A 24930-nucleotide genomic window follows, 5' to 3' on the forward strand; every position below is an offset into this window, starting at 1 on the left:
CTTATTCACTGTTGGTCAGGGCAAAGTAATATAGTAAATGAATTATCCAGGATCAGGTAAAAATATGTTTGAGTAAACAGTGCTCTCTGCTGGCATAGTTTCAATATCTCAATATTTCATTGGCTCATATTTGATCAATATATATGCACACACACACACACACACACACACACACACACACACAGTGAAAAAATGATATTTATTTTCGGCGTGCGTGTTACAAATATTGCGCGTGACTCGCCCTAAAATCCAAGCGTGGCGATGACTGTAGTGAACGCGCATCGCGTGTTTGACGTCACTGAAGCGCCTTGGCTCTCCAGAGCCGCTGGTACTGCTGGTAAAAAGATGGGAAAATATGATAGCTATATAACGAATAACTAAGAGAAAATGACCGTTTGTGTTCCTGATTTCAATTTGTCACACGATTCTATACAGACGCCGAATTGACCTCTACAGGACAGACAATAAGGTAGTTTTGACAGAATTTCTTACAAGCTATTGTGTTATCGAGAAAAATGTGATTCTGCCTGACCACAAAATTACGAGGAATTGCCACATACAGAAAAATAACTTATCGAGTGGAACCCGTCAGTTAATATTTTGTCAGTCTCATCGATAATTTCGCAATAAACCATGTAAGTGGGTAGTTTGAAAATGTAGCGTAACGCTATCTTAAATGGATTCTTTAATCGGGAGGACAAACGGAAAAGGACTGGGTGTCTCCATGGCAAAACCTGTGTACGTTACCATTACGTTGTTACAGAAATGCAAACGTTTGCACAATATCTATCAAACAAGAAAATACATTTTCACATGCACATGAAGGAAAATGTATCGTGTAGTCTGTTTTATGTCCATGCTCAGACGAATTGCTCAGAGAACGATTTCTTCCACTGAGCGACTGTAATCCAGTTTTTAATCCGCCTCGACACACATTCGTCCCCCGTACACTGCTGAAATGTTACGGATGCATTTTGTGTCAACCATGTTTGGGGTATTTAAAAGCGCATTTGACCCGTTCTAACCTAGGCCGTTGTATGGTAACATTAGCTGGATGTTAGCACTACTAGCTAGGCCACGAAGACGGTCACTGAAGTTAAATGCTCCATAACGTTTTCGTGGTGTTTGGTCGAAATTCGTTATCCTTTTATCCAAACAATTTATTTTGGACGCCCTGGGAAATGGGAATCGCATTTTCTCTGTAATGTATATTGGCAAGATATTGTAGTGATAAGACCAAAATTACACTTTAGGTATCTCTGCGTTTTGAACTTGTGTGATCGACTGATTTCAGTTCTGTTCTCTATCCATAGCATGTGAAACTACCTTACCGCATTAAACGGCAAATGTCATTATTTTTCTTTCTGATTTCTCTCTTACATATACAGATTGGTGACATACGTTTGGATCACTGAAAGGCAGCTTTGGTTGGAAGACAAAATATTACCGGTTGTTTCTTGTTGAAATATAAAGTCTACGATTTAAACCAAACTATTTACGGAAACATCAGTCAAGCTTTAGATCTTCCATTCCAAGAGTTCCATTCTTCTATTTAGCAGAAGATGTATGGCAGTGCCCGCTCTGTTGGCAGGGGGGAGGCCAACCACAGTGGTGGAAGAGATGGAGGAAGTAGCACTAACCAGGGATCTGGCCGTTCACCTCGCCTTCCTCGCTCCCCACGAATGGGCCACCGTCGCACCAACAGTACAGGTGGTAGTGGAGGCGGCCCTGGAGGTCCTGGAGGAAAGACCCTTTCCATGGAGAACATCCAGTCCCTCAATGCGGCTTATGCAACTTCAGGACCAATGTACCTGAGTGACAATGAGGTTGGCATGACAGACCACATCCCAAAGAGCGGTGGGACGATGACGACTATGGGGAGACAAAGGGTGACCTACGGCTCAAGGAGCAGCAACAGTGGAGGCGTGGCAGCCAGCACCCCCAACATTGCCACCTCAGTGCCCACAAATCCATTGCTTCCTGGTGGGATGATAAGCGGCGATGCACTTGCTTTTGGGGACCACCATATGGCCTCCACTGTGCCCCACTCTCTGAGACAGGCCAGGGATAACACCATACTGGACCTACAGGCTCAACTCAAGGAGGTAAGGTTTATCAGAGTCCTTCAAGATATTTTGAGCTGATAACGGTTTGAGAGACTGCCGTTAGGGCAGATTTGAGGACTGAATTTTTTCCCCTGGAGATGTTCCTGATGAGCTTTTATTTTTCATTGGTAATTTAGCCTGTAATGCTCTTAGTCAGAATAGGAATTAGGTGGCTTTATGTCCAGTTGGGTTGCTGTGTTTGTTCCTAACCTGTGCTACTCTGTCAGGTATTGCGTGAGAACGAACTGCTGCTCAGAGAGGTTGAAATGAAGGAGAGCAAACTAAGCTCCTCCATGAATTCCATCAAAACCTTCTGGAGCCCCGAGCTGAAGAAGGAACGAGCTCTGCGGAAAGATGAGGTGTCCAAGATCTCTGTGTGGAAGGAACAATACCGCATCATTCAGGACGAAACACAGGTGTGTCTTGTGGCTCTACTTGATTAAATGTTTAGGCAAGACATTTTACCATATGATTGTTAAGGTTTCACATTGAAGATTTCACATTAATTTATGCATATTCATGTGTATTACAATGTATTCTTCCTTGAAATTAATTCATTCTGCCTTTTTATGATTTGCTACTGAGTCCATAGTGATAATCTGAAGAGCCGCCCAGAAAGTGAAGTATACATTTTATAGTAAACCGAAGGGAAGAAAAAAACAACAGGATTAGCATTTGTGAAACTATAAGCAGTTAGCTGTTTGGCTTGATACTTTATCAAAACATTGAAGATAATAATTGTATTATAACCATGATCATTTCACACAATACAAAGGTTAGTTGCAGCATCAAGCCCTCTAGCTAATCCTTTTACGTGTCACTATAAAATAATGCCTTACATATTACAGGGTGAAAGTGTAATGCCTGCATTAGTTCCGTATCGAGCAAAGCAACTTACAGAAACATTTAAATGCTACATAATCAAAAATCTGGATATCTATTGGTCTTATGGATATAAAATTGTTGAAAGGTGCAGCATTGGTGACATGATGAATTTTACATTTCAAAATGTCACTATTTCCCTGCCTTAATTGAGATTTATTCTTGTTGATGCTGTTTTACTGTAGATGTAATTGGTAAGTCAGAGTGCTTAAAGGTGGTTGGATCAGAAGTAATGACTACTTAAGATAAGTCTAACTGATATGAAAACATTTAGTTGTCTCTTAAGAATACATTGACTAGCTTCCTAGTTGCTAACCACATTTTTCGGGTATGGAGTTCAACCCCTTCTTTCCATGATCCTTTGACTTTAGTTATGTCCAAAGCAAATCTATGTCTAGGTGATAGCCCCTTTGCAGCTAAAGGGGCTTATCTTCTTGTGACTGTGCCGGAGTGGACGGGCAAGCATGTATAATAAGCTGTTTGCCTGTGCTGATTAACACAATCACACTGCCGATTAATTCCCTGTAATGGTCGGCTAGTGCAAGGCTAATAATTGGGTGCACTAATTTTAAGATGTTTTCATTGCTAGACTTCTCCTCCCACACACACAGGAACACACACGTGCAACACAACAGACACAACAGAACTGCACACACAGTCATCTGGCTAATTACCCCTTCCAATTAAGTGTGTGTTCTTGCTTTGCATTCTTATATTTGCTAGTGGCACTCACTCCCTCCCTCATTCACTATGGGAACATCCCATTCCCATAAAGACCTACGTTCCCATCATTGTCTGTGATGAGAGCTGTATGACCAAACATGTCTTGTTGTGAAATGACCGTCAAGTTTAGTTTACTGCTGAAGCAGGGCTGCTACTTGTCTAATTATTATCAGGGGATGCTCTCTAAAGGCTTTCTGACGTAGCCAAATGTATGTTATGCGTTCTGCCTCATGGACACCCTTTAGGAAAGCATGGTGAAAGAGGAGGAATTTACTAAGACAGAAGACGTTCAGAATCAGAAAATGTTGATCCATAGGTGCTCATGAGATGTCATTCAGACATCCTTGTTCGTTCTATGTCTGTCCAACCCTTTACTTCTCTTGTGAGCATGGTCTAAATAATTGCTACACTGTATATGATGGCGGTTATAATCGATTTATATGGGGCTTCTCATTTAATTAGCTGAAAACACCTTCCTCTGTCAGCAGGAAGAATACATGAGAATATAATCAGCAAGAGAAAGGTGTGTGTGTGCGAGGTCATACCGGAGGATCAATGCATTCACGGCAGTGAGTCAACCTTTATCATGTGGAGGGGGAGGTGTATGAACACGAATGGTTAGTGTGAAGAGGGAGACGGCGAGAGAGAGGCAAGCGTGATGGAGGGTGTGGATTAGTGAGGCAGATGGGACAGAGGGAAAGGAGGAGAAGAAGATGATGCTGGGAGAAGAGGAGGAATGGATTTGTCTAAGAAGGACGACGTGGGTGAAGCGGAGGCAGACACTGACTTCCCTCTTTGTTCATCTAAAAAGGCTCACAGCTGGATTTCACTACACAGCACAGAACAGTACAAGTCATTCTATCAATGTAGCGCAGACAAGTGCCCATGGCTCCGAATGCCACAAACGATGCAACTCAACACAGGGCTGATTGTGTTTCACCACTTGTGTTTCTTCGAAGCATGAAATATAAGACTGTCTACAAGGCATCCAAGATTAAGCCTTCACTAAATCCTCGTTGATAATGAGATGCTGATTTTTAGAGCAGTTGTAAGCCAATATTCCACCTAGGCCCCTTTACATGAGAGCCTGTTTCTTCGCTGGTCCTCTGTGACTGACTTGTGTGATGGGGGTGTGATGCTGATGAATTTCCATTCCCCCAACCAGCCATAGGCAGCTTTTCATTTCTGACCATTGTGGTATATTCATAAATGTTTTCTTCTTCTTCTTCTTCTTCTTCTTCTTCTTCTTCTTCCACGTCGTCATCAGCATCTCCAGATGACTGTGCAGGCCCTCCAGGATGAGCTCCGGGTCCAGAGGGATCTCAACCAGCTGCTCCAGCAGGACCCGGCCCTCCACGGCCGGGATCTGGCCCTGGTGGCGGAGCCCACCGAGGAGAACTACCGCCGGCTGCACACGGAGCACGAGCGGCAGGCCAAGGAGCTCTTCCTGCTGAGGAAGACCCTGGAGGAGATGGAGCTGAGGATCGACACCCAGAAGCAGACCATGAGTGCCAGGGACGAGTCCATCAAGAAGCTCCTTGAGATGCTGCAGAGCAAAGGTGAGCCGACGACATGATGTGGCAGAAGGATTCTGAAGAACCAGACGATGGTAGTGCGTATCCAGCAATTATTTTAGTCTGAATGTTTTCTCTTTTTTTTTTTGCTTAAAGCTCAAACATGTGTAAGTGTGTGTGTATGAGAACATAGAGAAATGCAATAAACCCTAGCTAGTTAGCTAGCGAAGGTATACATATATATATTGACATCAGTCAATATTTGGTTGACTATTGTTTTAGTGTTCCGGATGGTCCAACACAGTGCAGTTGGTCTTGTCCACTTCTTTATGTAACCTTCAGTTCATAAGCCTGTGGCTGTTATTTGTTCTGTTAACTGATTGAATGTAACATATTGGTTGAACTACCTGGCCACCTAAGGAGCTAACTGAGGCGGTGAATGACCTAGTGACTGTTGACCCGGGTTTAATGAACCAGGTCCATCCGCCAAAGTCTCGGAGGAGGACCAGGAGCGGACCAGGAGGCTGGCGGATGCAGAGATGCACAGACACCACCTAGAGAGTCTGCTGGAGCAGAGAGACCGAGAGGTCTGCGCTCTGAGAGAGGTAAGGACCACATCGACCCAGAGGGGGGCAACGATAATGGCTTTGGCTTGGCTTCTTGCGTCGCCTCCTTGTCGCGAGATCTCTTCTTTAATGTGGGCCCATTTCCATCACCGAGCCCGCCATATTCAACTCCTTCCACCTTTAACCAGGAGTTACACCGTCGGTACGAGGGGACTCCTGAGTCCACCAAGACCAAGGCCCTCCAGACGGTCATCGACATGAAGGTGAGGTCAGAGACCATGTGGACCAGAGTGGATCTTACAGGACACGAGGGCGGGTCAACATACAAGGGGATGAGATTTGATCAATCATGTTTTGGTTTCAACGCCCTACATCGCTGTTATTGGTACAAATGTTCTCCTTATTAGATGAAGGCTCTGTATACCCATAACACACATGAACTCAGTTTGCGGCTTGCAGTCTTTCCCTTCGGGGTTTTAATGATGCATACATTCTTGGATCACGTTTCAGGACCCAAATTTAGTTTTGAGATCCCCATTGTGCAAAAGCTCACAACTGTTTATTTTTTTTTTGTTTTGCCTGTGCTTCGGCTGAACCCGTCTTCCGTGCGGCTCGTCAGGATGCTAAGCTGATCTCCATGGAGCGCAATCTGCGGGACATGGAGGAGGAGATGCTGATGCTGAAGTCCAACGGCTTGCTGAGCTGCGAGGAGCGCCAGGAGGAGATGAAGCAGATGGAGGTCTACCGCAGCCACACCAAGTTCATGAAGAACAAGGTACGCCGCCGGGCTTACTTTGCTTCAAAGAAATGCAGCCCCATGCTCTGACCTTGCAGTGTTAGTTGAATAAAAGATTTGACGTAGCACCTTCCTTGTTTGACCCTCTCCAGATGGAGCAGGTGAAGCAGGACCTGTCCAGGAAGGACACAGAAATGCTGGGCCTGCAGACCAAGCTGGAGACCCTCACCAATCAGTTCTCAGACAGCAAGCAGCACATTGAGGTTCTCAAGGAGTCGCTGACCGCCAAGGAGCAGAGGGCTGCGATCCTGCAGACAGAGGTGTGGCCTCTATCCAGTGCACTACAATACCTCCATATTATACCTCATCACTTTTCAATGGAGAGAGACCGGGTAGAGAGTAGGGAGAAGGGGTGGGAATGGCATGAAGAATAGGCTTCACTGCAAACACCCCTAAGTGTGTCTGACTGTGAACCCTTGTTCTTGGGGCTCTGGTCTAGGTGGACGCCCTCCGCCTACGTCTGGAGGAGAAGGAAGCCACGCTCAACAAGAAGACCAAGCAGATCCAGGAGACGTCTGAGGAGAAGGGCACCCTGAACGGGGAGATCCACGACCTCAAGGACATGCTGGAGGTGAAGGAGCGCAAGGTCAATGTCCTACAGAAGAAGGTGAGTGAGGCCCGTACATCTGTGTTCCCCACCAGAGAGAAGTGAAACGCCTCTGCATTGGACTGCAGAGGGAGGGGAGAAAGGCTGACTCTGGTTCTGCTTGTCTGCTGCCCATAGATTGAGAACCTGCAGGAGCAGCTTCGGGACAAGGAGAAGCAGATGGGCAGCCTGAAAGAGAGGGTCAAGTCTCTGCAGGCAGATACCTCCAACACAGATACCGCCCTCACCACGTTGGAGGAATCCCTCGCTGAGAAGGTGCGTGTTTGGGGGAAATACATTGATGATGATTTTAATGAAAACGTTTGGCAGTGCAATTGTGGCCATGCACATCCAATCAAAGATTTGGGGTTTGATCCCAAAAGAAGACAGTTGATCTTTAAGAACCTTTGTGTGTCATTTGGATATACTTAATAATGGCCTTTCGCGGCTATAACTAGGAAATGGGGTAAGGTAGAGCCTCCTTGTAAGGAAGAGTGGATGGGCGTAGTGGAGGAAATCTATGTTATGGAGAAACTGACACACCGCCTAAGGCTACAACAAGCACAGCTTGAAGAAAAGTGGGAGAAATGGACAATATTCAGAACCAAAACTGGCGACGAGGAATGTAGACAGGATCAAATTGCTTAGATGAAGACACGAAGAGAAAAGAAGAACTGCTAGAAATATGACTCCCAAGCCGAACTTTTTGTTTGGTTTTTGTTTTGTCTTTTGTTTACTGTATTATTTTTTTATTTTTGACTGTTGACTGTCTATGTGAGTTTTGCAATAAAGATTTAAGTGAAAAAAAAATAAAATAATAATGGCCTTTCGCTGCACCACTAGGAGCGTATCATCGAGCGGCTGAAGGAGCAGAGAGACCGGGACGACCGGGAGAAGGGTGAAGAGCTGGACTGCAACAAGAAGGAGCTGAAGGAGTTGAAGGAGAGGGTGAGCGTTCTCCAAGGAGACCTGTCCGACAGAGAGGTGAGAGATGACATGCACGCCCGCGCTCTCACAGGAAAAAAACAAGCACGTTCGCACACACTCACATGAACACACGCACACACTCACATGAACCATCTCACACAAACACACGCATTCAGTGTCTATTTTTACAGACACACAGTATGTACCCTTTCGTTCAGATTGCCCAAAGTACGTGATGTGTTTTTTAATAACTTGATGCCACGTTAATCATTGAATGCATTTTAAGAAACTGTATCGATGGAAGAGAAATGACTCTGTTGACTCATGTGAAATTATATTATTGATGCTTAAAACGTGTGAGGGTCTCCATTTAATGACTTGGTCGTTGTTGACATGGTTGTAATGCTTGTTAAATCTCATGAATACTATGCAGACCTCTCTGCTGGACCTGAAGGAACATGCCTCATCACTGGCCTCCTCTGGGCTGAAGAAGGATTCCAAGCTGAAGAGTCTAGAGATCAATCTGGAGCAGAAGAAGGAGGAGTGTCATAAACTGGAGAGCCAGTTTAAGAGGGTGAGACCCCAGCAGCTGTCTGTGATGAATGAATGAAACTGTGACCATATTAGCTTGTTGCTCAACTCAATCCATGTGGCAGAGTCGGTGCGATTGGCATTGACATTGGCCGTTCCGAGAGCTATAATCAGAACAGGCACAGCTCACCTGGTAGTGGTAAAAAGCAGGCCTGGCCTCGTGTCACTGGATTGGTGGACTGCCCAGTCCCTGCTGGTTGACTGTAATGGGCTCCTGCTGGTCCTCCACCAGGCCAAGAATGCTGCCCTGGAGGCCCTGGCCAACACGGAGCTGGCCGAGCGCATCAGCTCCCTGGAGGAGGAGGTGGCCCGCCACAAGGAGGACTCAGGGAAGGCGCAGGCCGAGGTGGACCGCCTGCTCGACATCCTGAGGGAGATGGAGAACGAGAAGAACGACAAGGACAAGAAGATCAACGAGCTGGAGAAGTGAGTGGAGCGGGGAAATGTATCTTTGTTCTGACTTCTGTCTAGGTTTCCTGATACTTTGTCTGTGTCATTTTGTGTACGTTTAAAAAGAGAGGTTTTACACCATAAAGGCTTAGTTATGGTTCCACGTAGACCACGCAGACGCTTCAAAGCAGTCGTGAACCTGTTTTGGGTTCTGCGTCGGGTTTTAGTTAGCGGACCAATCACAGCCCTTTTTGCTGTGTCACCTCGACTTAAGGCTGTAATTTTTGGGAGTCGCACGTCAGACCCTTGTGGTGGACGTAATGGGCCTGTAAACCCCCTTGCATTGCGTCGACGTGGAACCATAACTAAGCCTTAATTGAGTTTTGTTTTACTGAATGTAAAAACATGAAGATGAAATATATGTTTTCATTGTGAGTGTTGGAGGAGCTTCTTGAGGGAGCTCCACAAACGGTCGGATGATGCCTTCTCTCCTCTCTCTCTCTGGTGTCTCACTCTGTTTCTCTTTCTCATTCCTTCCTTCTCATTTTTCACTGGACATGCTTTCATCTTCCCAGTCTGGCCTCCAGGTTAGTAATTCACATCTGTTTCTCCTTCTCTTCACCTTTTTTGAGAGGAATTCTCTCGCTCTTGCTCTCTCACTGTGCCCAGCTACTTTCTCTCCTTCTGTATCCCCACTGGGGGCCTCGGACTTGTCCTCACACGCACAGCTTGACCTCCATGTAACTCTCTTTGATGTCGTACTTTTAAAGGGGTCAGTCGCCTCCTTCTCTACCTTTCCAGTTTCATGATCAGTTGAAGGATTTTTTTTTCTGTAAAGGTTTGTTTCATTTGGAACCATTTAAAATAATAATAATAAATGTGTGTTTATTACTATTTTCTACAGGCAGATGGCAGAAACCCAGCTCTGTTTAGCATTTTAATCGTTGTCTCTTAAGACATCAGGGATTTAGGACCTAGCTAAGATGAGACGACATTCCTTACCCTGAACCCTATATCATAGTGGCTGCAGCCCTGGTGTAGCTAACAGCTTTCTAAAAGTGATGTGTTTATGGCCCTTGCAGGGAATCGAGGAGGTCTGAATAACTGTAACCACTTACTGTTATTGAGCTGATTAAAACATAACAGCCTTCTGCTCACTACACACGGCGTTAGCAGAACTGCTGTAACAGCAAATATGCATAGGGATCAAATCCCGTTACTGGAGAGGATGGAAAAATGTAAAACCTGGGAAAAGGAGAGACAATAGCCACCTCTTCGACTCTGGGTACACGCCTCTTAATGTGTGTGTGTGTGTTGCATGTGGCGTGGCTGCAGGCAGATGAAGGACCAGTCCAAGAAGGTGGCGTCGCTGAAGCACAAGGAGCAGGTGGAGAAGAGCCGCAACGCCCGGCTCATGGAGGAGGCGCGCAAGAGGGAGGACAACATGTCGGAGAGCTCCCAACAGGTCAAGGTAGAGGAGTACTGCTGGAGGGCTGCGAGCAATGGCCTTAACGTTGGTCTTAACAATGTTATGTCCTCGTGTTCTTAACATTGGTCACGCTCAACAATACTGCGTTGTTGTCGTTGCTTCACGATACTTGCAGAAATCTCTTTTGTACTTCTCTCTGATGATGATTTGGGGCCAGGGCCTTGAATGCCGGCCACAAAACCCTTCCAGGCGCTCCATATAAACAGAAAAGATGAAATAAAAGACTCATGAAGATGGAACCATCACTGTATGCTGGTTAAAGAGGTGTTTCATGAAATGACACGGAGCGGGCTGCCTTCGTGCTCATAGGGTCCCCCCCCCACCCTCTGAGGGGTTGCCCTTGTGCGGTGAGCTCCCTGTGACCTCCCTCCCCCCCCCCCCCCCCCCCCGGTGCAGGACTCCCTGCGGCACAAGGCGGAGCGCATCGAGGAGCTGGAGGAGGCTCTGAGGGAGAGCGTGCAGATCACGGCGGAGAGAGAGATGGTGCTGGCCCAGGAGGAGTCCGCCCGCTGCCTGCAGGATAAGAGGGTACACGCCTCTGCACGCGCTCAGACCTGCACGCACGCTTTAGAGACGCGCTCACTCGCACGCAAACACTGATTGACTTTCCTACATTCTGTAAGGCAGCAGCGTTCCGTGACATTTTTCCTGGCTTAAACACTCCTCTATACGCACTCTTACTGCTGGAAAACAACTCGGATGTAAATGTTATGGAGTTCCCCCCCCCCCCCCCCCGGTTTGGTTGTCGTCTCTGTTCCCTTTTTTCTTTTCCTTTTTCCTGACTTAAGTTTTCTGTTGTGTCTTGGCCTCTCAATTTCTCTCTGTTCTCTCTCTGTTGAACATTGCCTGTCAGATGCACTCATTCAAACCAATGCATGAGTCTCACCTCACCCTCTTACAGTGGTCCAAGGTACGAACCCAGGCCCATGAGCAGATATACTATATTACCAACTCGTCATTGATCAGCTGTGCATTATTTCCCATCTTCATTGTCACCACATATACTGTATGGACCACCGTTAGTGATCACCGTTGGTGAGAGACTATGCTGTACTTACCAACTGGTTATTTATAAAATATACTGTATTATTCACCATATTAGTGATCAATGTTACTGCTGGATTTACCACCTTGTTGGTAATAGCCAAACTGTGTTTACCACAGTTTGGCTATTACCTAGTTTGGCTATTTGTGTGGGTGATAAACAATGCTGTGTTTGTCAGGAATCAACACCCCTATACTGTTCTCAGCACCTTGTTAGTGATCAATAATATTGTATCAACTATATTATATTTACTACCTGGTTAATGATCAGCACTAAACTCTATTAACCACCTTGTTACTTCAACTATACGGTGTGTATATACCACCCCATTACTGATCAACACACCATTGTGAGGTAATTGATTCACCTTGCAAATCAATTGGTATCAAAACGCTGTAGCGGTTCTACAATCACTTTTTATTCCATCAAAAGCGAATGGCCGAGGGAACCCTCGTCCCTCTCGAACCATGTCACCCCTCGTCCCACTTCATCATGGACGCGAGGTCCGTGATCTACTAAAGCGGGGACCCCCTATCTTTGTGCGTTCCAGATGGAGGAGCTCCTGGGGGCCATGGATAAGGTGAAACATGAGCTGGATTCCATGAGGGCCAAGCTGGCCTCCACCCAGCAGTCCCTGTGTGAGAAGGAGTCCCACTTGACCACCCTGCGGGCCGAGCGCAGGAAACACCTAGAGGAGGTGCTGGAGATGAAGTGAGGAGCCCCCCCCCCCCCCGCACACAAACGCATGCGCTGCAGCTGTCTGGCCGGGCCTTTCTGATTTGTGACAGACGTGTTAATCTCAACGAGAGCCGCCTGGGTAAAGGTGACATTTTGTACCACCAGGTGTGAGTGTGATTAGCCGTTACAAGCCGTGAAAGTCTGCCTCTTCTGACGTCACAAGTGGGCGTGTCCACCTAGGTGGACACGCCCACTTGTGACGTCAGAAGAGGCAGACTTTCCAAACGGCTAATCACACTCACACCTGGTGGTATAATATGTCACCTTAAATAGAAAAATCACACCCACGCAGGCCTGAAGTCAGAATGAACATACTGTAGATTATTAATGTTTCACCTGCATAATATAAAATGTCAGCCACTTATGGCCCTCCCCCATGGACTGGGAGATTGATTGCCATCAATAATAAATACGTGGTGAGGCCTGTTACCGGTGTGTGGGTATAAATTGTATCTTGGGTCAATGCTCCGCCCCAACAGACAGGAGGCGCTGTTGGCTACCATTAGCGAGAAGGACGCTCACATCGCGCTGCTAGAGCTGTCCTCCTCCAAGAAGAAGAAGACTCAGGACGAGGTGGCGCAGATGAAAAGGGAGAAGGACCGGCTGGTGCAGCAGCTCAAACAGCAGGTAGGCTGACATGCTGCCTCCTGCGTCTCCACTAGAAAGACTTCACAGCCTATTGTTTGTGGGGTCGGAGCCCAATCGCGTGGTCAAAAGCTCTGATTGGGTCGTATGGCTGGAGAGGGTCAACGATCCGTGATTCCTACCCGTCTTTGACGTCACACAATGTTTTATATTTTCATTGTGGGTCTTGTAGTATGAAGACAGTGGGGGGATTTGTCACACTGGCCAATGAGCATGCAGCATCAATCTGTGACGTAAACAATTGAGCAGTGTTTTAGTGTGTGTCCGACATTATTGTGATCTTAGCCGCTCACTGTAACTGAAAACAACGGCTTCTTTGTTTAACTCTGACGAGGAGGAAGATTAGAAAACAAAAGTTAATCCGTTGTGTATTTACCGTTGTAGAAAATACTTAAACCTGGAGTTTCTTTAGCTTTCTTTCAAAAGCAAAGAGGAAGTGTTAATCTTGACAGAATAAAATTTGATTCCTCACGCTCCTCCTCTTTCTAACTGTTCTTCTGTTCCGCTACCCCTACAGACTCAGAATCGAATGAAGCTTATGGCAGATAACTATGACGATGACCATTTGAAGACGGCCCCTGATCAGACCAATCACAAACCTTCTCCTGATCAGGTACATCAGCTTCCCACCATTGAGCTCCCTCAATTCCTTTACTGCTTCACTGTTACAACTTGTTTCCATTCGCTGCACAGACAACGGAGTATGTTGTATTGTATTGTTCCAGTAGCATTATATGGGTATGCATGTACAGATTGCTTAAATATGTCAACATCATCTAGAAAGTAACACAAGTTTAGGCTTTATTAATCAATTCTGATATAAGGTTCTATACTAGCAGGGAAGGAAATACGTGACATTTTTATGATTTTCAATATTTATATTGATAGATGATCTTTTAAACACTTTAAGTGGTTCCTTAAAGTTTCAGCAGACCCAAATTAGTGTTTTCTGATCATGAACATAGTATCAATGCCATTTTGTCCACATAACTCAAAAATTACCGTAATACAATTATCACAGTAGCATAAAAATACAAACCAGTTTGTGAATGTTCCACTCCGCCCCAGAATCTGGTTTCGTTGTTTCCATGACGTTCAAATCTCTTCAAATTTGAGCTGACACATCTGATTCACTAACCCTTTAACTAAAACTGGTTATTTTTATATCAAAAAGGTGGTTTGGGTTTGTTAAGGTTGTAGTTAAAAAAAATCTTGATTGTCCTCTTCTCTACATGCACTAACGAAGTGTTCCTCCCCAATGCTGCGAATGGCTTAACCTGTTATTAACAGGATGACGAGGAGGGCATATGGGCATAGCCAGCCCTGTGCCCCCTCCCTTCCTCTCTCTCTCAGCCATTTTGTTCAGGGTGAGAATCAACCTCTAGAGACACTTTCGTCAAGTCTCTTCATCAGTGTCTGTGGCATGTTTGTTCACCTTCCTCACTCTCATTAATTTTGCACTCGTTTCCACTTTCTTTCTTTGTGATGTTGTGAACTTGTGACGTCTTGTCTTTTCTTTTGTTATCGACATTGATCATTGGTGCCTGAATTATTTTGGTGTGGTTCTACAGAGATTCAGCCTCTCATTGAGCAAATCTCCCCTCAATCATTTGCGCAAACTCACTTCTTGATCTCTACGCAAAACACTTCTCACCTTCATTAAGACCTTACTTACAAGAGAGGAATGGTTTCTACGGCTGCACAAAACAGATGAAGAACTATTATTATCCTTGTTCACACAACTTTCTCATGACGCATGCCCAACCTGGCGTCCATTTTATAAACATGATGAGCCACTTTGATCCCATGTGCAAACCTTCTGCTTATACGCTGTTTGACGTTCCCAAGGGCTTCGACAGTAGGGCAGGAGTGATGGTTTGTCTCCTTCTGAGAGGCTGTTTGCATGCTGTGCTGTGCTATCATTCTCTCATTGTGTTCCTTTCATTCTTTAAATCCATTTCAGTTGGAGTGCAGTTACCTTTTGTTGATTCACATTGACCCCATTACAAAGGAGGGGACTAAAAACATGGCCAACGTCTCATCTCTATACCCCTACGACGGCCCTTTCACCTTTTTTCTCCTTCAACACCCCTCATTAATGTGTGTTTTTGCCCCTCACCCTCTCTCTCCCTCTCTCACCCTCACTCTCGGCTAGGTGATCCCCCCTCTGTTAGCCCTCGCCCAGAACCGCAGTAAACTCAAGCTCTACATCGCCCACCTGACCGACCTGTGCCACGACCGTGACCCCAGCATCCTCAGCCAGCTCACCCCGCCCTCCCACTATCACCATGCTGACCCCCAAGCATGGGAGGAGGAGCTGAAGAAGATGACCCTCGACCAGGTACAGCTCGCCACAGGCAGCTTCACAAGCCTTCTGAGGTGTCGTTGATGCGTACCCCCAGATCCACACTCTTATCTCGTACCTGGATCCTGATATTAACTTTATGCATTAACTGAACTATCCCTTAATCTACTAAATATGCAGAAACTGAAAACTGATATGCTACCCGTTCTTCCTCGGCGCTATCTACACACCAGGCGTCCGCTCTCTTTAGATGAGAACACCTGGGACACCCATTCCTAACCTTCCTAACCTTTTACCCAAGTTACTACCATTTCAAATGTCCCACGGAACAATGGATCATTGTGGTGCACTAATGGTGTAAGCACCAGCGCAGTCCCACCTGGCTGTCGCCCACCAGTCCTCCCTCTGACCTGTCCTTCTCTCCCCCAGCTGGAGGGGGAGCTGGAGGTCTGCGAGAGGGAGAGCGGGGAGCTCCAGGAGTACGCCAACGTGGTTCTGCAGCAGATCGCCGACTACTGTCCTGACATCCTGGAGCAGGTCGTCAACGCGCTCGAAGAGTCGTGCTGACCTCTTGACCCCGATCCCGGCCCACCTCCTTCAGGCTTCAGATAAACCCTTGAGCTCAGTCCCTAGCACGGCGGCAGTAGACGGAGACGTCCAATGTCAACCGGGGCCTGGTGTGGGGTGGAAAGTGATGATCATCCAAAAGCCTGGACATGTCTTTCCTCTCCTGGGTCTCCCCTGAGTGTTTCTGGTTATTATCTACATTTAGATGAAGAACTTGGAGGCTAATCTAGGTTCTGGGTTCCCGTCTTCATACACCTCGCCGCCACTGTTCCTCTCGTGATTATGGATGATGGCGTTAATGTTGAGCACAATTTGTTTTGAGGCATGCGGTGTCGTCCACGGTCACTCTTTGAGTCAGTACGTGTGTTCCAGTGTGTGAGTAGATAACGGAGACCTTTAGGGCCTAGGGGAGACCTATTGGCTCTAAGGGAGACATCTAGGTCCTACGGGAGACCTCTAGATCTTAAGAAGAGGGAAGATCTGGGCTGATTCTCGGCGGAGTGTTGGTGATGTGATGCTTGAGGCTTTTGTATTTAATCTTTTTTTAATAGTTCATTTCAATTATTTTCCTGTGTTCCTAAAGTATTACGTAGGAAGCAGTGGCTGTTCATCGTAATTTATACTATCTGTCGAGACTAGTCAGAAGTCAAGATATTCTTAGATGATCATTTAAACACTGAAACACAAATCTATGCTTTAAACCAAAAACAAGTATGTTTTCCAAATGTCCCCTTGTGATATTTGGATCTTTTTCTTGCCAGAATTATATTTAATTTAACTGGAGTTTTGGGTTTGGGCTCAGTTAAAAGCAACACTACAGGTCAGGGGCGTGCACGGGGTGTGTTGGGACAGCAGTCTGGCCACTGTAGCCCCCCCCCCCCCCCCCTCTCTCTCTCTGCACGCCCATGCTACAGAACACATGAAGCCCACACTAGATTTAAAAGAGGGAAGAAAATCAGAGCGAGGCTGTAGCTCTGCACTAAATGTCACTAAATAAAGATTTTACTCCTGAAGTTTTTGCACACAATGTCCATGTGTTTTATGAGGTATGCAACGTTGTTGAGTCCCAGTGGCCTTGGAGCATGCACAGTGATCTGTTGTGGACCTAATGCAGGGATGTGTAGTCCTCTGTACCAGCGCTGCTAAGGCATGATGGAAGAGTTTGCTTTTCCATCCAACCTAGTAACCGTTTGACCACAATTCCTACAAAGTGTTTTTTTGTATCAGCCCCACTTAAAAGCCCTAGTTTTTTGTTTTTATTTGAATTTGTGAAAAGGCGAGGGATGTTGTTCCTGTTATGGTTTTTCTCCCTAATCATGTGTAGGTTCCAGTTGGGGTTCTTTCTTGTATTTCCAGAAAAATGGTTGACCTTAATACCACCAGGGATTCGTACTGTTTAATCTTCAGGGCTCATGTTTTGATTGTGCTTTGGCATTTACAGCTCATGCAAGTCCGTTTTTGGCAGATTTTGAATTTTTAGATCAGTTTGTAAATAACTTGATAATTAACACGTTAAGTGACTGGATGGATATAGATGATTAAGTGGATGATTTGCATTTTAAAAAAATATATATATGACAAGTTAAAAGCGTTGCAGTTGTCCTTTTTGTTTGTATAATTTTGTCTCCAAGACAGAATGTGTGACAGTACTGCCATGAATTGCAGAAGTCATGATCTATAGATATACATATATAAAAATGTTAACCATATGAATATGCATTGAATGTTTGCACAGAATCATGAGTGAGTTGCTCTCAATAAAATGGCTGTCAAGTGTCGAGAGAAAATGTGTCAAAATACAACCTTTTGTGTCAATACGTGAACTGCAGATGTTTCGACTGTGATTATGTGATGGAAAAGTAGTATTCGTGCATTATCCTCTTTAAGTTATACATGTCATTACCCCAAAATATATTTTTAGTTTGTTCGTATTCCAATCTTTTTCCTGACCCTAGTGTTATATTTGAGAAGGCTGTACAAAAATAAGTGTCTAGTGTGGCCTGTCTGTTAGGAATGGAGGTTGTGTAAGATGCATATTGGTCCAAGTTCTAAATGTATTGAAAGATGTAAGAGTCTGTAATGTTTCATAATCCGTAAGAGGAGACAATAATTGAGCCAACCACATCAACTGGTCTGGCCAAAGTTTGTCAGCTGGGTTAGATTTAACCTATATTACACACCTTCAAAAATAATAACACTTCTTTGTTAGGCCTTCATTTTCCTGCCCAAGCCTTAACTGTTGCCTCATTGTCATGTCGTTTTGTTGATGTCTACGTTTGTAAGAGAAATGTACTGCCTTGTTTGTGTTATGAAATCAAACCATGTAAAAAGAAAGCTAAACAGACATGTTTGAGTATTTTCATTTTGTATGTATGTAAATAAATATATCTTATCAGTCTTGGAATTTTCTTTTTCTTTTGAAATTGTAAATCATGAGATCTTAATAGCAAATTTCAGTAAATGGCTCTTTTTGGGGAAATCCTCTGACTACTGTTCCAGAACCTGTTCTTGACTAAAGAAACTCCAACCTGCTAATTGAAACATAACTCACTTTATTCATAAATATTACTACAGTAGGAATATAAAAACGTTAAATTACTGTTTTTAATCATACTTTTTATGGTATAGTGGAAGCTCCTTAGGAGGAAAAGGACTGGTGCGTTGAGATATTGCATATTAGATTGCCAGCTGTTCCTGGTAAGCATGTCCGCTCTGCACAATACGACTGTTAAAAGTAACATTTAAAAATATCTGATATCTGGCATTCCGCAGGAATACAAAACTGCGCTAAACATTCTATAATAAAATTAAAGAAATAAATGAAAAATACAATCAAATCACTTCAATTTGAAGTACAATTTTCTGGACAACAGTCATTCGTTACAAAAAAATATGTTTTACATAAGGAAAAATACATCGGCCACAGAAGGCATTTTCTATCAAAAATGTTCTTCCACACAAGGTAGTCCTGTCTTATTTCTCTCCAAATAATGAAAGTGTTTACGCATTATTGTACGCAGTATAAAACAAAGGAATAGGACAAATAAAATGCGATGTCTTGTTTTAATTTCAATTTTAGTAGGCACTCCTGTTTCTTAAATGAGTGTGAGGTAGCTAGCTATTAAGAACTTAACGTAGGCCCGAGTTATAGACTGCTAAGACAGTGGACTGGAATGAAACCCTATCAAAACAAGGAGACATCGCAGAGGACCTGCTCTTTTCCAGTGATTAATGTTGGTAACCTCTGCGTTTTAACCCAAACATGACAGTAACCGCCGTACAATATATCTCCGCAGTATAAAACAATGCTCACAACTGAAAGAGACCGCCCTCCAACCCCCAAGAAAATCACAACAAAAGTGTTATTCTGTCATCTGCCATAGTCCCAGGTTTAACACTTTAAGGCACGGGAGCTGCGTTATCCTCTCCAGCCCTCTCTTGGTGATCTTTGTACACCCATACAGGTCAATCCCCGTCAACTGGGTCAGGTGGTCAGCTATCAGCTCCAGACCTTTGTCCGTGATCCTCACACACTGTCCAATGTTTAGAGTCCTCAGCTCGTGCATCTGGCGGACCATCCGGTTGATGCCATCGTCGCTGATGTGACACGAGCACAGGGAAAGGGACTTGAGCTGGTAGAGTCCCTGGGCAATGTAAGCAAGGCTCTGGTCACCTATTTTGTCGCAGAACGATACATCCAGGCCAGAAAGCTTGAGAGACCCCATCGCCAGATGCATCACTCCTGTGTCGCTGATGTTGTCACAGGACCGCAGGTTCAGACTGCACAAGTGGGTCATGTTGGAGAGATGGATCATCCCCGCGTCTGAAATACCTCCGCAGAAGCTGAGATTGAGCACTCTTAGCTTGTTCAGGCCCTTAGAGACGTGTTTGAGGGACAAATCAGTCAACTTCTGGCAGTCCTGGAGAGTCAACTTCTCCAAAGATAAGCAGCCCTCTGCAGCACTCCGAGTCATGCCGGACAGATGTCCGATGCCCACATCAGACACATGCCTGCAACTGCGAAGGTTAAGGCTTTTAAGTCCGTGGAGGCCCCAGGCAATAAGCAACAGTCCTGTGTTGGTGATATTGCTGCATCCACCGAGTTCAAGCACCTCCAAGTTCTTTAGATACTGGGCTATTCTGCCCAGGCTAGAGTCCGTTATCTGTTTGCAAAGACTCAAGTTGAGCACTCGCAGGGATGGAATATCCTGTACAAAAGCATGTCCCAGTCCGTTGTCCGTGAGGTTGAAGCACCCACACAAGTTAAGGCTTTCGATTTGCGGCATCCCCTGAATCACGTAGCTGAGACTTCGTCTCAGACTAAGGATCTGGACCTTCTTGATTCCCCGGGTCTGGAGGCTGGGGAACAGGGACGGGTTCGCTCTGCGGAGATGGAGCTTGGCTTCGACTCCCCTCCACACAGACTTGTGATACGATGCGTCTCTCCAGGCCGCGCAAACTTGGGCCACTCGTCCTTTGTCCTTAACTTCCAGATAGCTGAAGATAATTGCCAATATCTCCGGGAAAAGGCATGATATATGCGTCTCCATTTCAAACATGATTACAGACACAGCGGCTCTATCCACAGCAGTAGTTTGTTAGTGACCGTAATTTAGGGTTAGCTTGCCGAAACTGTGGGTTGGCCAACACAGGTTAAGTTGCTAACGTTAGCTAGCACACAAACAAGCCAACTAGCAACTACTTGTTTGTAACATTAGCTCGTTAGCTAGACGGACTAACAACTACACTAAACCAAAGGGCCCCGCTTTAACATCATTTGCCTCGAAGCTGGGTGAATATAGATGAGAATAATCGACGTTTATGAAACTGTCTAAAAGATAAAATACGGATAAGTCAAACGTAGTTAAAATAAACGCTCGCAAGCGTGCTAACTAGGCTAATAGCATTATCGGCTAACTATAGCCTAGCCTAGCCGTCAGCTAACCAAACTTGTAAATCGTTGAAAGCGTCACAACCTCATCCAAGCAAACGCAGATCCACTTATAAATCGCGATCACGCAAAAGTCACCGATGTTGTATCAAAGAGGTGTAAAATGTCCGCACCTTCTCTTCTTTCTATAATCCGAGATAAAATAGGTAACTGCGATAATTTTGAATTTAGCGAGTTACAAAAGGAACTATCGCGGCCCCGGCCATTTTTCAGCAGTACCCGTGGATCCACAGTACGCACCGCAGTGCCCGAGTTGAATTCAGTTGAACCGAGCCAACCAATGGCAGACGGGTCTTGGGGATTGGCTGCCCCCTAGTGGACACGAAGGGTTCTGGAAAAGTGCCGTATACATTCTAAACCTCAACCCATATCTGAATTGAATGGTTAGCTCCTTCCTAAGTTCTTTGAATGATTGCCCCACTCATATTAATACTACTTCTACTACTGCTATTAATAATACAAATAATTATTATATTGGCATATTTCGCTTAAAATCCGCATCGCCACTATCAAATACTTAAAAAGTGTATTTTCTTTTGTCGAGTATGTCAGCGGCCTGTTTTGACTCTCCATTCACTTGCATCGAACAAGCTAACAATGCGTTTAGAACGCGGCAGTCGCGCAGGTATGTGAAATACTTCAGGCTAAATAATGCTTGAATGATATTTAATTTAATTCAAAGCCTTTTATTATTTTTGTTTTGTAATTGTATTACCTAATAGCTTAATTTGTCTTGCGATGTTTAATACGAAGGCCTATAATGTATAATGTATGTAAAGTAGGATAGCGTAGTGCTTGTTGTCATCATGGATCCTATTAAATAGGTTGACATACACCGAGGATATCCAGTAGAGGGCAGCAGTGGTTTGATAAACCATGTTCATCACTTCAGCTTTAGCTCTACATGAGCGTCACATAGCTCGCTATGCCTTAACTGCTCAGATCATTATTGTTATAATTGGCGATAATTGGTGATAAACAAAACGAAAATACCAAAAACGACTTACAAAATATAAACAATGATAACTTTAATCACAAAGGAGGGAGACGCTGGGGGATAATGGATTGTATGTAAAAAAAAAAAAGAGAGAGTAGAATAAAGACAAAAGAGGTAGGGTGTGAGAAGGGAGTCAGAACAGTGGAAACAAAATGCTGACAGAGGGACTGAGGGAGGATGAGTCCCCTTTAGCTTCTCTTGTGGCTGGACTTGTCTCTGCTAATGACCCTGTCTGCTAGCTCTCACAAACAGATGGTGAATTAACTCCAATTAGCCCACTCTCACTAGATCTCCTCTGACAGCCCGCCCGCCCGCGCGCGCGCGCACACACACACACACACACACACACACACACACACAAATAAACAAACAAACACATACACATGGTCACTCCTGGGATGAGCAGCGTTCTGTAAATCGCACATGGGCTCTACATGTGATGTATTATGTGTGTATGTAATTATGGTTTATGCATGGTGACCTGGCCATATGCTTGTTAAATTAGCATATAGAAGTGACATAGATTATGATAATAATATCTATGTGGCAAATAATAATAATAGACAGGAATGATTGTGATGCGATTGATGTGGCCTGATGGGGTTCTGCTCTGCATTTGTATATTTACCCAGAAAAACCCAGCTGCAGCAGTGTGTGGGATAAGCTTGTGACCTCTCACCTCTTTTGTAAAAACGATGGTCAGGTGGCTCAAATAAGGTCAGAGGTCAGGAAGTCAGCTGGGTTGGATGAGGACACAGTAAAGAGAGATACATGTTCTTTCTATATTCCTATTGGGTAAATAAATAAAAGGTTTTGTTTTTATTTTAACGCTTTTTTATGTGTGTGTGTGTGTGTGTGTGACATATTCCCCATAGATCTGTTTTTCAGGAGAGCTGTGGGCCAGCAGCTGTGTGTGAATGGTGTGTGACCGTGGCAACTGGGAGCAGAGTGCAGGGTACAAAGGAAGATGAACAACCCCCATCACCCGTAATCCCCCCTGTGCAAAGGTGTGTGCGTGTCTTGGCGTATTTGTGTTGGTGTATGTGTGTGTAAAGGTGTTAGGTGTGTGTGTGTGTGTGTGTATGTGTTTGAAGGTGTGTAGGTGTGTATTTGTTTGTTTGTGATGGTTTGAGTGTGTGTGTGTTTTTGTGTGTGTGTGTGTGTGTGTGTGTGTGTGTGTGTGTGTAGGGGGGTATGCATGTGTGTGTGAATGCGCAGGGTCAGTAGTTTCAGCGCCCTCTAGATCATGATCGATCGATCATGATTTGACTCACACACACACACACACACACACACACACACACACACACACACACACACACACACACACGTGGACATACACATAACTAGAAACACACACTAATCATCATCCTCCCCATCCTTCCAGTTCCCTGCCTCTCCATTACACACCACACACACACACCAATGCACACACATGCATGTGCATACCACAGGCACACCCACACACGTACATGCACACAGACACATGCACACACTCATACATGCACACACTCTCATAAGCACACAAACACGTACAGCTGTAAATGCGCACTCATCACGTTCCTCATTTCCTAGCCATGTTGGTGGTTTGAGATTGCTCCGTGTTGCTCAGCTGGACGCAGCCTGTTGGCTTGTTTGTCTCTGTGCTGTGTGAGATCGTTCTCCTACCACGGCGTGTGTGGATGATGTGGTCTGCCTCCACAGCCTCTCTCCCCTGCCTGGTGTTTCCTCACCTCTCCGCTGGGCGGATGTGATGGAAGGGCCGCTTCAGCGCGCAACACTGGGCTGTTATTGGCAGGTTATTGATGTGGGCCATAAATCAGGCTGTCAGGACCCCCCCCCCCCCCACCAACACAGAGGAGGAGTAGTTGGACGATAGTGAGTGGGTGAATTCTAGCATTGTGCTCACGGGGGGCTCACGGGGAGCCCTGGGTGAGGGGGACTTAGAGGAAGGATGTGATGGACGTTGACTGGAGATGAGTGAAGACAGCCGGGGACAACGCTCTGAGGTGTTTTGCATAAATGTGAAAAATAGTATGCAACAATGGCTGAGATATATCCATACATATCTACCTCTCTCTCTCTCTCCCTCTCCCTCTCTCTCTCTCTCTCTCTCTCTCTCTCCCTCTCCCTCTCTCTCTCTCTCTCTCTCTCTCTCTCCCTCCCTCTCTCTCACACTCTCTCTATCCATCCTAGCTCTTCCTTCCTCTACCTCCAGTTGATGTAGACAGCAGTAATAAAACACCAGATCCTAGTATTCAAAGCATTACAACAGGTTGAGGATAAAAAACATTCATATAATTAGCATTGTTGAATAAAATATGAATCACTTATCTTTAATGCAGCTGATGCCTGTCAACCATTGCATCTGTGTTTGTTTGTGTTTCTTCTTCTTGTTTGACGTTGTCGTGGTGATCTGTCAGTTGCAATACATGGCTTTGTCTTCATCTTGGCAGGTTTTCAATCTTTGCTCTATTTCTGCACACCACCTAGCTGTACGTGGTCCATTGTTCTGTGGACCTTCTTTTATCTCACAGCCTTTGTTACTCTTTCTGCATCACACACACTCACACTCTCACACACACACACACACACACACACACACACACACACACACACACACACACACACACACACACACACACACAAACACTCACAATCCCTCTGTCTCTAGGTTTTTTACTCTCTAGTGTTCGCCCTCTCTCTCTCTTGCTTTGTCTCTTGTGCTTTCATTGCATTTTGACCTCTTTTTCTCTGTCTTCTCCATGTCCTTCTTGTTGGTACAGTACAAGGCTGATGGGACATTGAGTGGCAGCCAGAGAGACCCTGAGCTTCCTATCCTCTTCTTACTGATATCAGAGGCGGGGCCCCCTGGTATGCATGTTAAAATCATCCTGCATTTTTAGGGTGGTCTATCTCAGCCCTTTAACACAACCCAGAACCAATCTCGCTAAAGACTGACATCAGCCTTAAACTGGCGCAATCACACACACACACACACACACACACACACACACACACACACACACACACACACACACACACACACACACACACACACACACACACACACACACACACTCACACCAGCAGCCCCTACCACACACACAGCC

General features: G+C 45.2%; 2 protein-coding genes across 2 annotated transcripts; one reads left to right on the plus strand and one right to left on the minus strand.

The window, feature by feature from the left end:
• The first annotated feature begins 341 nt into the window (after positions 1-341).
• Positions 342-18194, plus strand: erc1a (ELKS/RAB6-interacting/CAST family member 1a). Its single transcript, XM_079743811.1, has 20 exons — positions 342-469; positions 1389-2105; positions 2333-2521; positions 4978-5269; positions 5702-5829; positions 5979-6053; positions 6410-6565; positions 6679-6846; positions 7026-7193; positions 7311-7448; positions 8016-8156; positions 8533-8673; positions 8923-9116; positions 10416-10551; positions 10966-11097; positions 12165-12325; positions 12832-12979; positions 13515-13610; positions 15153-15338; positions 15732-18194. Exons 2-20 carry the CDS (start codon positions 1563-1565, stop codon positions 15867-15869), a joined length of 3330 nt encoding a protein of 1109 aa, XP_079599937.1. The 5' UTR covers positions 342-469; positions 1389-1562; the 3' UTR covers positions 15870-18194.
• A 279-nt stretch (positions 18195-18473) lies between these two features.
• fbxl14a (F-box and leucine-rich repeat protein 14a) lies at positions 18474-21036 on the minus strand. The gene has a single exon (XM_079743046.1). The coding sequence runs from the start codon at positions 20426-20428 to the stop codon at positions 19232-19234; it is 1197 nt and encodes a 398-aa protein (XP_079599172.1). The 5' UTR covers positions 20429-21036; the 3' UTR covers positions 18474-19231.
• Between the last annotated feature and the right edge of the window lie 3894 nt (positions 21037-24930).

Source organism: Pollachius pollachius, assembly GCF_949987615.1.
Source record: "Pollachius pollachius genome assembly, chromosome: 9".
Lineage (NCBI taxonomy): Eukaryota > Metazoa > Chordata > Actinopteri > Gadiformes > Gadidae > Pollachius > Pollachius pollachius.